A 13412-nucleotide genomic window follows, 5' to 3' on the forward strand; every position below is an offset into this window, starting at 1 on the left:
TTATGATTAAATATTTGAATTAACAAAGTAATCAGAAGTAATACCATAAAAAAGCAATAGTAGTTAAATTACGTGTTATTCTGCATTTAACAGTAATGTCAAATGTCTGTCCATGAAGATATTCAGATAGCATTAATAGCTTGTGGATTTATTTTTGTTGTTGTTGCTCATCACAGTTTGTCTCAACAAATATCTCACCTGTGTTATGGACACAAATACTTCTGCGGCCAGTTGCACCAAGTGGTCTTACGACTGGTCTTAAGCTACGCCGGTCGTAACTTTATGACCTAACAGCTACGCCGGTTGCACCAAGAGGGCTTAAGCCTTCTTTTCACTACGCCCAGGCGTAACTCTTACGCCTGGTCAGGAGGAGGCGTAATGAAGTGCCTGCCTGTAACAGAGATCTCCGTGTCTATCATCGGAGACCTGCTGTAATTGAGTCCTTACCGTCCTCATCGTCGTAACGTCGCCATCGCAGCATGACGTTAGATTATAACGAACTAGTTGTGTGGCTTCCCAAATGTTGAGGGTAATTTTTTAGAATTTAATACATAGAATTGGGAACGTTACATTCAATTTCATTCAGACTGCCTGGCACTAATCGCCGCCATTTTCCCCCCGGAGCTTGCACAGTAGTGGGTGACGGCGCGAGGCAAATTTTTGGGCCAATCGGGGCACATTCCCCGGCAATTCACATGGACGCGCATTGCTACGACCAGCGTAGTTAAGACCAGATGTAAGCCCTATTGGTGCAACAGGCGTAAATCCACTCTAAAGACTGGTCTTAACTAAGACCGACGTAGGAGTTACGACCAGGCATAGTTAAGACCACTTGGTGCAACCGGCCCCTGGTGAGTAAGGGGGAAGAAAATGTTGGCAATCAGACTTTGGAGTATTTTGCCTAAATTTTTGTATGTGGATGGATTATTAATTTGCACTGTATTGCCGTATGCCCATGTTATCATGTTCTGCTTATGAAATACAAAATAAATATGGAAATACTTAAAGGCCGGGTTTACCGTGGGGAACTTGAATATATATTAATTCTTAAAAAATCTTAAATTTTGAATCCGTTGAAATTTTTGAAATTGCTTGTTCACAGCCAGAGAAAAAAATAAATGAAAAAAAAAAAAAAAAAAAAAAAAAAAAAAATTGGGCCAGGTGACGCGTTTCGCGTCGAAACGCGTCACCTGGCCCATTTTTTTTTTTTTTTTTTTTTTTTTTTTTTTTCATTTATTTTTTTCTCTGGCTGTGAACAAGCAATTTCAAAAATTTCAACGGATTCAAAATTTAAGATTTTTTAAGAATTAATATATATTCATGTTCCCCACGGTAAACCCGGCCTTTAATCTTAGTGTTGTGTGTTGATCAGAGTTGTGATGAAAAAGTTGGATGTGCCATGGAAGATTTCTATCTACCTACCTACCTACCTACCTACCTATCTATCTATCTATCTATCTATCTATCTATCTATCTATCTATCTATCTATCTATCTATCTATCTATCTATCCATCCATCCATCCATCCATCCATCTATCTAGGTGAGGTTGGTCAAGGTCTCACCTGGGTAGGGGAGAAGACCAGGGAGCAGTCCACTGTCTGGCAGCCCTGGAGCTCCACAACACTCACTCTTGGCTCCTGCTCAGCTCCTGACAATACACATCCACAAGCACAAACTGACACAAAAGTACACACAAGCTGAAACACAACAAACTATAGGACTATATTTTGTATGTATCAGTGGTGTAAACAAAACTAATATGACCAGCATTCTATAACAGTCTGGTGTTCCCATGCATAGATATATAACCAATAGCTTTCCCAAACTGCCACAATAACATAATAATAATACTTAATGTGTTGCTTGTACAGTCTTTTCTGACACCTCAACTCATAAATAACATCAAACCCTGTGGGAAATGCTACATGTGTACCTGCTGAGGGCCGAGGGAGGCGGAGGGTGAAGTCGGTATATTCCGACAGGTCAAAGGTGACCCGGGCCGCGGCTGGCGAGCGGTTTGTCAGAGCGAACGCTATCGCTCGCCGAGAACCGGCATGGACCCCGTGGAACTGGAAGTGGGACTGAAAGGAGGGAAGGAGGGAAGTAGATTAGAGTGATGGAGAGAAAGAGAAAGAGAGAGGGAGAGGGAGAGGGAGAGAGAGAAATGAATGGAATGGATGGAGGTGAAGAGTTCATATAAAAAAAGAGATGAAAGAGAGAGTGAGAGAGAAAGAGAGCAAGTAGAGGTCAAGTTTAGAAGACCGGGAGAAAAAACTATTGAGGAACACAGGCACGGGAATTATTTGTAAGATGGAGAATGGCTTGGCTAGTAACTTGAATAAAAAGGCACTTCTGAACACAGCAGAAAATACAGTCACAAATATTGAAAGTTAACTGTTTTTTCCAGGATGCACACAATGATGCCAGTGTGCTCTTGCACTTTTTATTAATTAGTCTATACCTGGTGGGCAAGCCAACTGGATTGGCATTAAATTACCTGTCATTCATGTTTGTAGAAAAGCTGCTATATGTATATTCACAAAGCGAAAAAATGAGCTGCTTGGAGTTTAAAGATAAATAAATTTAATAAGAAGTAATTTGTACCTGCGTACTTCACAGTTAACAAACAGTGTACATCTTCACATAGTTGATACGGGCAACTGTACAATATGTATATTCACAACACAACACAACACAACACAACACAACACAATCAATATTGGACACACTGCTACCAATCCTTTAATTGCACAATGAAAAAGATCAAAGAGTCAAACGGATCAAAGAATTGCGGGAGAAGTCGCTGCATTCCTTTTTATCTATTAAGTTTGAGTGAGACAGCTTCTCTACATTTACTGTACATGTAGCTCTCTGCAAGTTTGAAAGAGCAATTTAAGAATCATTTCCTGCCAAGAGAAGTCTGTGTTTCTGCCACTCCATAGCTCCAAATGAGAAGAATGAAAGAGAAAGAGTAATTTGCCACTTCCAACTACAAGAGTATGAAAGCAGAACCTCCTCCACTCCATTTCCTTCAAAGCTGCAACCCCCCTGCTGTTCCCGAACACACACACACACACTCTCTCACACACACACACACACACACACACACACACACACACACACACACACACACACACACAGACACACGCACGCACACACACACACACACACACACACACACACACACACACGCACACACACAGACAGACACGCGCACGCGCACACACACACACACACACACACACACACACACACACACACACACACACACACACACACACACACACACACACACACACACACACACACACACACACACTTTCTTTTCCTCCCTACTTTTACAATCCCCAACTCTCCTCCCCCTCTCCTCTAACGTGCTACATCTACTGAGCCGAGGTATTATCACCTCCATGGGAACCAGGATGTAAAACATGCAGATGATCCAGCAGTCCGTTGCAAGCTACAGTGCCCCAGGCTCCATCATCACACGCTGGGCTCTTTTGAAACCACAATCTAGCGTTTCATGAATCATCTGAATTTTAGGGTTCATATTCAGTAGCCTTTTGATAGGGATGTGAAAAATACGCTTTTTCAAAATTCAATCCATCATAAAATCAAAGACACTGGTTCATTACACAACAATTCCAACTAAATATTAGAGTGCAAACAAACCGTTCACAACACTACACACAGTCCAATATCCCACTACACACAGTCCACTACACACAGTCCAATATCCCACTACACACAGTCCAATATCCCACTACACACAGTCCAATATCCCACTACACACAGTCCACTACACACAGTCCAATATCCCACTACACACAGTCCAATATCCCACTACACACAGTCCAATATCCCACTACACACAGTCCAATATCGCACTACACACAGTCCAATATCCCACTACACACAGTCCAATATCCCACTACACACAGTCCACTACACACAGTCCAATATCCCACTACACACAGTCCAATATCCCACTACACACAGTCCACTACACACAGTCCAATATCCCACTACACACAGTCCACTACACACAGTCCAATATCCCACTACACACAGTCCAATATCCCACTACACACAGTCCAATATCCCACTACACACAGTCCAATATCCCACTACACACAGTCCAATATCCCACTACACACAGTCCAATATCCCACTACACACAGTTCACTACACACAGTCCAATATCCCACTACACACAGTCCAATATCCCACTACACACAGTCCAATATCCCACTACACACAGTCCACTACACACAGTCCAATATCCCACTACACACAGTCCACTACACACAGTCCAATATCCCACTACACACAGTCCAATATCCCACTACACACAGTCCAATATCCCACTACACACAGTCCAATATCCCACTACACACAGTCCACTACACACAGTCCAATATCCCACTACACACAGTCCAATATCCCACTACACACAGTCCACTACACACAGTCCAATATCTCACTACACACAGTCCACTACACACAGTCCAATATCCCACTACACACAGTCCACTACACACAGTCCAATATCCCACTACACACAGTCCACTACACACAGTCCAATATCCCACTACACACAGTCCAATATCCCACTACAGACAGTCCAATATCCCACTACACACAGTCCAATATATCCCACTACACACAGTCCAATATCCCACTGCAGTCAACCCCCACGCCCCACCCCTCCTCCTACTAGTGTTATTTACCTCAGCGACAGGCAGCACAAGCTAGCTGGCCAGCTAGTTCACTCATGTTTTTGTCAAGTACATTAATAACATGCCAGACAATCAACAGTGTTGTTGAGCTAGGAAATGGGGATCTTTAACTGTGATTGTTTATGAACTTTTAGAAATAAAATATGCTTGGATAAGAGTCATTGATTGGTCTGTCATGCTACATAGGTGCAACTAAGGTATTTCCGAACATTTGATAAAATTGCCCTGGAAATGATCCAAAATGCCCCCGAAATATATTTCACAGGGGCAAAAATAGCCCTTGTTTAAAAAAGTTAATTTCCTACCCTGCACTACACAGTCCAGGACGTGTCAATATCCCACACACAGTCCAAGACGTGTATTTCAAGGTTTGAAGCTGTTCTGAAGGTAAAAGATGGCCCTAATCCTTATTAGATTATAATGGACATGCAGATTTTCCTGGGTTGTTCCTGCGTGTCCTTTTTTTTATCCATACCTTGTACATTTAATTTAAAACAGTTATGTCACATACTGCAAATCCTTGCATCAAAAAAAATCCAGAGAATGCCAAGAGTCATGTGGTGGGGCTACCTTTTCGTTTCTATCTGGATCATGGAGTAGGTCTTTAAAAGCTACTGCTCCAAAAGAAGGAAAGGCAGAAGCTTCCATAACTCAAGGGAATGTGCAGTTGACTTGCTGAACCAGCAGAATAAGAGCTGAACAAGGTTTTTAGTCTTTTACATTTTATGCTTTTGTCTTTTGCTCATTTCTAACGGGCAGGTGCATCATTAAAACAAACTAGCTATTTCTGCACATAATGTTGAGGTTAGAAATAGCAGGTTTTCACTGTAGGTTGTCATCTGCGAAATTCACTGGTGAATCTGTTACTTACCTTTTTGGCCTTTACTTAGCCTAGCGGTTGAATAATCCTATTATTTACAAAATACTTTATTGAAAAGATAACATAACAAGATGATAATATATAGTATATGTCAGAAAAAATAGTTTACATATAGGCTATCATCTTATTACCACTGGGGCCATTTTGGTTTTGGAGCCACATCCTTGGTTCTTGGCGAGTTACAACCCATATTTAACATAATAGCTTTGATTACGATAAAACAATTAATTTTATAAATAATTTTACACTTGGAACTAGATAATAATGTTTAGCAATTTTCGCTATTTCCTAGCAGTGTTCCGGTTCAGTGCAATGTCGTCCCCCCCCCCCCGCCCCCCAGTGCAATGTTCCTTGCTGTGGCTGACCTGTGAATAAATACAGATAAAACAGTGTGTGCAGCCGCAGACACATCATGTAAACACACACATATATGTATATGTATATACATATATGTATACATATATGTATATGTATATATACATATATGTATATGTATTATACATATATGTACTGTATATGTATATACATATATGTATATGTATATGTATATGTATATCCACCTTATTTTTGAATGCCCCACTGTAAAAAATAATTGTGGAAACAAGGTCCGGTTTAACGTGACTCTTGCAGCTTCCCATTTCCTTTGTTATACTCGGCTGCAGACTCGAATTATAAACCGGAAACTGGAGTCCGTTATAAAAGTTATAAATATAGTCACGTTGTAAACAACTAACCAACGCTGCGGGTCCGTATGGAAACAGTGTTACTCGAAATGGTTAAAAGTTAAATCAATTTGGTCATTCAGTGGTGTTTTACTGCCATGTAAAGTAACTATTACGCTAGCCGTTAGCATTAGCCACAGTAGCCGACTACCCACAATGCATTACGTTATCCCAGCAACCGAACGAGCAGAATGGCTCTGCTGTAAAATCCTCATAGACGTTTTTTTTGGCAAGTTAAAACAGTGTAAAAATTACACCGGAAGCGGAAGAAGCACCCATCAGGCATCATGGCAGCTAGAAATAAGGTGGATACATATACTGTACATATATATGTATATGTATATACATATACATATAGGCTACATGTAGAAACTCACCAGACTGATTTCCACATTTGGAGGCTCCACTGATCCGCCCACCCTGAACTCAATGGACTTCATGCTTCTCAGAGCTATCTGCAATACACACACAGTTTGTGTAGATTGATTTTTTTCTCTTTCATGAACACACAAATAAACAGACAACCTCCTCTCTCTCTCACCTCCACACTGGTGTCAAATTTGATGACAGCATCAGGGTTGAAGTGGATCTTGAGGGCAGCTTGCCCCCCCACTGGCACAGTGCCCTCGGATGGACTCACCACCATGCCTGGAAGAGGGCACACATCCAGCACCTGCCCCATACACACACACACGCACACAAACACACAGAAATGCACCTGTTATAACAACATGAGTGAATGAAATAGTTTGTTTGTGTGTGAGAGTACACGCGCATGTGTGTGTCCGTGTGTGTGTGCGTGTGAGTGTGTGTGTGTGTGTGCGCGCGCGTGTGTGTGTGTGTGTGTGTGTGAGTGTGTGTGTGTGCGTGCGTGCACCTGGTAGAAGGCGTGTTTCTGCCCAGTGTTGTGTAAGACAGCGGTTCTGATGGAGGGCATGTTAAGAGGCACTGATCCAAACGTCAGGTGTCTCTCTGCCAGCTGGACACTGGTGGACCCAACCTGAGAGGAGGGGCGAGAGAGATAGACAGAGGGAAAGAGAGAGAGAGAAAGCGAAGAGGGGGAATTGTATTAACACATTTAGGCAGCGTTACCGTCAGACTCTTACACTGTGTGCAGTATATCATCAGTCTGTGTCTGTGATGTTCACTGCTTTCTAGGAGTTATTTTGTGATGAAACCTGCCTCATTCAAACCACCACCACATCATTGGGAGCTGCCCCAAGTTACTGCTAATTTATTTTGGGATAATTTATTTGGAGAATCATACAACATATTCTCGAGTGTGAGATTCCATTGACGTGCAAGTCACTTTATCTGGGTGAGATACCAGAAGAAATAACAAGAAATGACAGATACCTCCTGAAAATACTGACTGCAGCAGCAAAGAAAGCAATCACTCGTAAATGGTTAGAGACTGATCCACCCACAGTAGATAATTGGCATGAAATCATCAAAGAGATTCATGAAATGGAAAGACTGACTTTCCTATTGTTACTGAGAAATTACTTTTACACAAGTTGGATTTTTTTTTTTATATGTGTCGGAATAGGGAATGTGGCTGGTGGGCGGTGGCTTTCATTCGCAATGTTTAAAATATTTAAAATGTCTTAATTCCTTCTGCTCTACCAATCAAGGATAATTATATACACTGTAGAAATCATGTAGTGCTGTATAAAGACCCCCTATTCATATTCTAATATAATATCTGTTATCGGAACCTTGGGGATATCATAAGGACTGGCAATGATATTATTGTACTGTGACTCTGTTTTAAAAAGAATAGTTTGCTTTGTTTTTTTGTCTGCGGACAACCATTTTGTTATGCAAAAAAGATTTAATAAAATCTAAGTGAAAAAAAATAAAAATAAAAGAAACCTGCCTCATTCTCTTCTACTTCAGTTCGTGATTTTTCCCAGAATGACTTTTGATAAGTGAACGGGAGTGAACCTGTTGCATTCAGTCATAGATTACAGGTGTCGGTGGAGAGAGTGACGGCAGTCATGACAGCAGCACAATAAGAGTGAGAGAGTGACAGTTTTTCCACTCAACCATGTGTGAAGCACACATGGTTCAATCACCGTTTAGGTACCAGTACCATCTTAAAAGTGTCGTTTTAGCAACGGCTTCGGAAAAATACGAAACAATATCCAACCCTAATTGGACTGTATCTGCCAATGGAGAAATTGGTATCTCTGCTTCTTCTATGATAGATTCCCCCTGTATATGTGAACATTGGTGGAAAATGGTAAATCTAGAGAGAAGCTGTTACCCTTTGATTGTGTTTTTTCTCTGAAGGTGGATGATTCCATTAAAGCTATTCAAGCCCACAAGCAATAACTTAAGTTAAGTTAAGTTGAGTTAAGTTTAAAGCCACGCTCTACCCATTGAGCTATTCAAGCCCGCAAGCTTGACTACAGATGCAGGGACTAATGAAAGTTAACCTCGCGTCACCAGGCTCTTCTCGGCGAGAAAGAGCCTGGCTCCCGCCCACAATTGATTTTGTCACCCTACTGGTTCCAGCCTAGAGCCCGCCCTAGACCGGATGGCAGCATTTCTAGCTCGTCAACTTTCACGTTAACTTGACAATTTGACCCAAGTATCAGAATCCTCTTTCACCGTTTTGACCGGTGTGTCAGGCGGTGGTGGCGGAGATGCCATATTGCATAAACGTTTTGTTTTATGTAACACTAGCTTTGTTTTGATCAGACTCTAGTTTAGGTAACATCACCGCGTCAAGCTAACGGCAACAAAGACGTTGTTAGGCGCATTGCCATCCGGTGTTAATTCTGGGTCCGGGGTTTACGCCCCCATGACAAAAAGCGGGGTGGAAGGTGCCCAGACTAAATGAAAGTTAACGTTTAACTTAAGTTCAGGAGCTGGGCCACGCCTCAACCACTCCCCCAACTTCCTAACCACCCCTCTAAACCACTCCTCTAATTACATGGCAATATTACTTACACCTGGTTAACCTGCCTCACCCTGTTTGTCTCGATCTCTCGACAGACAGGCTGTGCAGGCAGCACACATACATCACACACTTTACACATCAGTAAACTTTGCCTAACGCTGGAATTACCATTTCAAACAGCCAAACTCACCGCAATCCAGATCTGCAATCCACCCGATTCAGACGGCGACTGCGTGATTTGCTACCGATTAGCAGCGTCCACCAGACATGCTATCATCACATCACAGCCTCCGTGCCAAAGCAGAGTCTCCACGGCCAGCCAGATGGTATCATCAGTCAATATTCCTGGGCCAAATCGACTCGACAAACGTGGAAGGCGATCCATTCCAGCGAGGCAGCGCATCTTCTTCAACTACGTTTCCCGGTGTCATGCCGAATCCCCTTCAACACGGCGCACCCCGGTCCTCACGTGCCAAACTCCACGTTCACACAACGGAGCCGAATACAGACTTTACCGTCACCTGCACCCAACGTTCCAGAGAAGGAAATGCATCCTCTTTCAACACGAGAGAGGAAAAGCGATAGTAATTCATGCCATCCAGCATCCATCACAACAAACTTTCCGAGCAGACAGCGCTTCCGGGTCCTGCTTGGCAGAGCCAATCCAGAGCCAAACCTGCGAGAGCCATGAGCCAATCACCGTCAGCGCTGTCCGGTTTGATGTCACAGTGCCACTGAAGCTGCAGACGGCTGCAGCCAGGTCGTATATTCCCTGGCTCCCTCTGCCAGACATTCACAGTTGATCTCATCTCTTCATGTATCATTGTTTACATTCATTCAAAACATGATATTCAAGTCATATCCCGTGCCTGCTCCCTATGTCTCCCATCTCTCTCAGCTGATCTCAGCTTCCCTCTCATCCCAGTCCCGCAGGCTGCACAAAAAACCCTGTACACATGCATCCTTTCATCCCTACATCCCTCATTCCTCTAACTTTCATTCAGCTAAAAACAGCAACATGGCTACTGCCCCCACTTTCTCTCTCAGCCAACACGGCTTCGGCTAATCAGCCCAACCCTCCTCTTTTCCCAACTGGTCTGTCCTTGTCGCCCCTCCCCCCCTCCCCCCCCCTCTCCCTTCCCCATCACCCAAATGTATAACTCACCTGGCTGTCTCTCTAACCACAACACCTCCACAGCTGATCCCTAGCCTTACCTCAGCGCTCCTGCCTTCGGTCATCCAGCTTCAGCATAGCGCTGTCTACAGCAGGTTCTCCAGCCTTCACCACAGCACCACCTACGATCTCATCTCTTCATGTATTATTGTTTACATTCAATCAAAACATGATATTCAAGTCATATCCCGTGCCTGCTCCCTATGTCTCCCATCTCTCTCAGCTGATCTCAGCTTCCCTCTCATCCCAGTCCCGCAGGCTGCACAAAAACCCTGTACACATGCATCCTTCCATCCCTACATCCCTCATTCCTCTAACTTTCATTCAGCCAAGAACAGCAACATGGCTTCTGCCCCCACTTTCTCTGTCTCAGCCAACACGGCTTCGGCTAATCAGCCCAACCCTCCTCTTTTCCCAACTGGTCTTTCCTTGTCGCCCCTCCCCCCCCCCCCCTCAACCCCCCCTCCCTTCCCCATCACCCAAATGTATAACTCACCTGGCTGTCTCTCTAACCATAACACCTCCACAGCTGATCCCTAGCCTTACCTCAGCGCTCCTGCCTTCGGTCATCCAGCTTCAGCATAGCGCTGTCTACAGCAGGTTCTCCAGCCTTCACCACAGCACCACCTACGGCCGGTGCTTCAGTTATTACTACAGCGCCACCTACAGCCAGAGCTCCAGTCCTTACCACAGCGCTCCCAGTCCTCAAGTCTTCACCACAGCGCCACCTACAGTCAGTCCCCATCAGAACCGATATTGCCGCTACCACGAGTTTCAAGTTTCAAGTTCCAATACTTCATTGCCTTTCATCATCGTTGACAGGAATTCGATTTAGTGAGCTCAATCACAGAACACAACAAGACACGACGACATACCACAGGACGGTCGTCGTGGTCAACCCGCTTCACTCAGGGAATGACACAGAGCCCCGCCATCCAGTTCCAGCATTGGCAGCAGCCAATCTAGGCAGGAGCACCTGGCTACAGGAGGCCACCCCCCCCGCCCCCCCACAACTTACATCCAGCAATCGCTGGACTCCTTCATCCCTCATCCCTTCATCCCCTCGACCCCTTCATCTCTCCTCACATGGCAACAGCCCGGCCCACATGGCTTCAGCCCGGCCCACATGGCTTCAGCCTGGTCCACATTGTCTATCCTCACCAGTTTATCTGTCAGCTGCTACAGACGCAGTTTTCTCCAACAGCTACTGCAGACGCAGTCAGCCTCATCTACTGAACAGAGTAGTGTTCACTCCATCAGCTACTGCAGACGCAGTCTGCCTCATCCACTGCACAGAGTAGAGTAGAGTTCACTCCATCAGCTACTGCAGACGCAGTCAGCCTCATCTAATGCACAGACTAGAGTAGAGTTCACTTCATCAGCTACTGCAGACGCAGTCAGCCTCATCTACTGCACAGAGTAGAGTTCAATCCATCAGCTACTGCAGACGCAGTCAGCCTCATCTACTGCACAGAGTAGAGTTCAATCCATCAGCTACTGCAGACGCAGTCAGCCTCATCTACTGCACAGAGTAGAGTTCAAACCATCAGCCACTGCAGACGCAGTCAGCCTCATCTACCGCACAGAGTAGAGTAGAGTTCACTCCATCAGCTACTGCAGACGCAGTCAGCCTCATCTAATGCACAGACCAGAGTAGAGTTCACTCTATCAGCTAGGGATGGGCATCGAATTTCGAATTTTCGAATAATCGTTGTTATTATCAAGGTCGACTTTTATTATTGAAATTCGAAAAAAAAAAAAGAAAAAAAAAAAAAAAAAATTTGAGTGAAATGTTGCATTGTCTCCCCTGATTCTAAGTATAGTCAAATCGCTTGGTTTGAGCAAGTAAAACAATTTTTATAAGCATTTTAAGCAAGGTTTATGGAAAAATGAATGGCGGATGAAATCCCATGAAGAGGGAGAGGGGGTGACTTTGGCACCCCTTTGGCACTCAGACCTGAGCCTACTAAATATTTAATGAACCACTCATGATTGTCAAAACTGTTTTTTATTTTCGAAAATGTCAATGTCATGTAACATGTTCTTTACTTCAGTGGTGCAATGCTTGTTTGAGCTAAAAATCCACAGCAGAAGCTTTTTATATTAATTAATAAAGCCGTAGACTTAGAATCAGGGGAGACATTGCAACATTTCACTCACAAAAAAAAAAAAAATTACATTTTTAATTTTTTTTACATTTTTATTTTTATTTTCGAATTTCGAACCTCTTCCCCCCTAGCGGGCCCGCCGGCGGGCTGAGCCCTTGTCATCTCTCACAAATGACTCTCTATAGCAGCTTAGGAAGCAGGCAGGGAGACGTACAGCACACCAAAATGTCGGGAAGAAACGTGGCTACAAAACTCTGACAAGCATTTGTATTCAAACGAAAAATAATTCCAACCCCAAGCAACAATATCACCATGTAGCAAAAACAAGAAAACAGTGCATGCCTGCGTTTATGTGGTGATTTGTTTTTGTGAGTGAATATTTTCTCTCCAAACGAGGCGGCTTTCGAAAGCTCGGAGTCTCCTCTTTCCAAAGAGGTATAGCTCGTCTCTGAGAGATGAAAACTCACTCAGTAGGCTGTCAAAGAACAGCAAAAAAGTGTTTAACGTTTTACAGATAAAACTACAAGTTATGTCTTACCTTTGCCGTTTTCCAATCAAAAGTTGTGTTTGACTTCATAAAAACGCTACTAATTGCTACTCCTAATGCCTCTTCATCATCTTAAAGCGTTGTTTTTTACAGTCATCGTGTTTACAAAGCCATATGGAGGATTTTACATGGAGTGGTCATCTTCACAGAATAGACGAGCTTTGGGTTCAGTCGACAGCATTTCCTGAAAAAACTGCCTGACGTAAATTATTCCAGTTCACGTCGATTCTATTGGCTCTGACGCTTCCATAGAGGTGTCAATCATCGAAATAGGCCAATGGGGTCCCAAGATATCCCTCTGCGTATCGCCCCAGGCTTTGCAGGCAAATTGA

General features: G+C 43.7%; 1 protein-coding gene across 1 annotated transcript in view; it reads right to left on the reverse strand.

The window, feature by feature from the left end:
• LOC310773217 (cilia and flagella-associated protein 47-like) overlaps positions 1–13412 on the reverse strand; it is a gene marked incomplete at both ends in the record, with an annotated part of 113912 nt that overhangs the window by 80614 nt on the left and 19886 nt on the right. The window contains 5 exons of the mRNA XM_083633109.1: positions 1565–1650; positions 1936–2083; positions 6721–6798; positions 6885–7016; positions 7221–7343. Coding sequence (XP_083489235.1) covers positions 1565–1650; positions 1936–2083; positions 6721–6798; positions 6885–7016; positions 7221–7343 — 567 coding nt within the window. The remainder of the gene's footprint in view (positions 1–1564; positions 1651–1935; positions 2084–6720; positions 6799–6884; positions 7017–7220; positions 7344–13412) is intronic.

The sequence above is a fragment of the Poromitra crassiceps genome (assembly GCF_964638095.1).
Source record: "Poromitra crassiceps genome assembly, chromosome: 3".
Taxonomy (NCBI): domain Eukaryota; kingdom Metazoa; phylum Chordata; class Actinopteri; order Beryciformes; family Melamphaidae; genus Poromitra; species Poromitra crassiceps.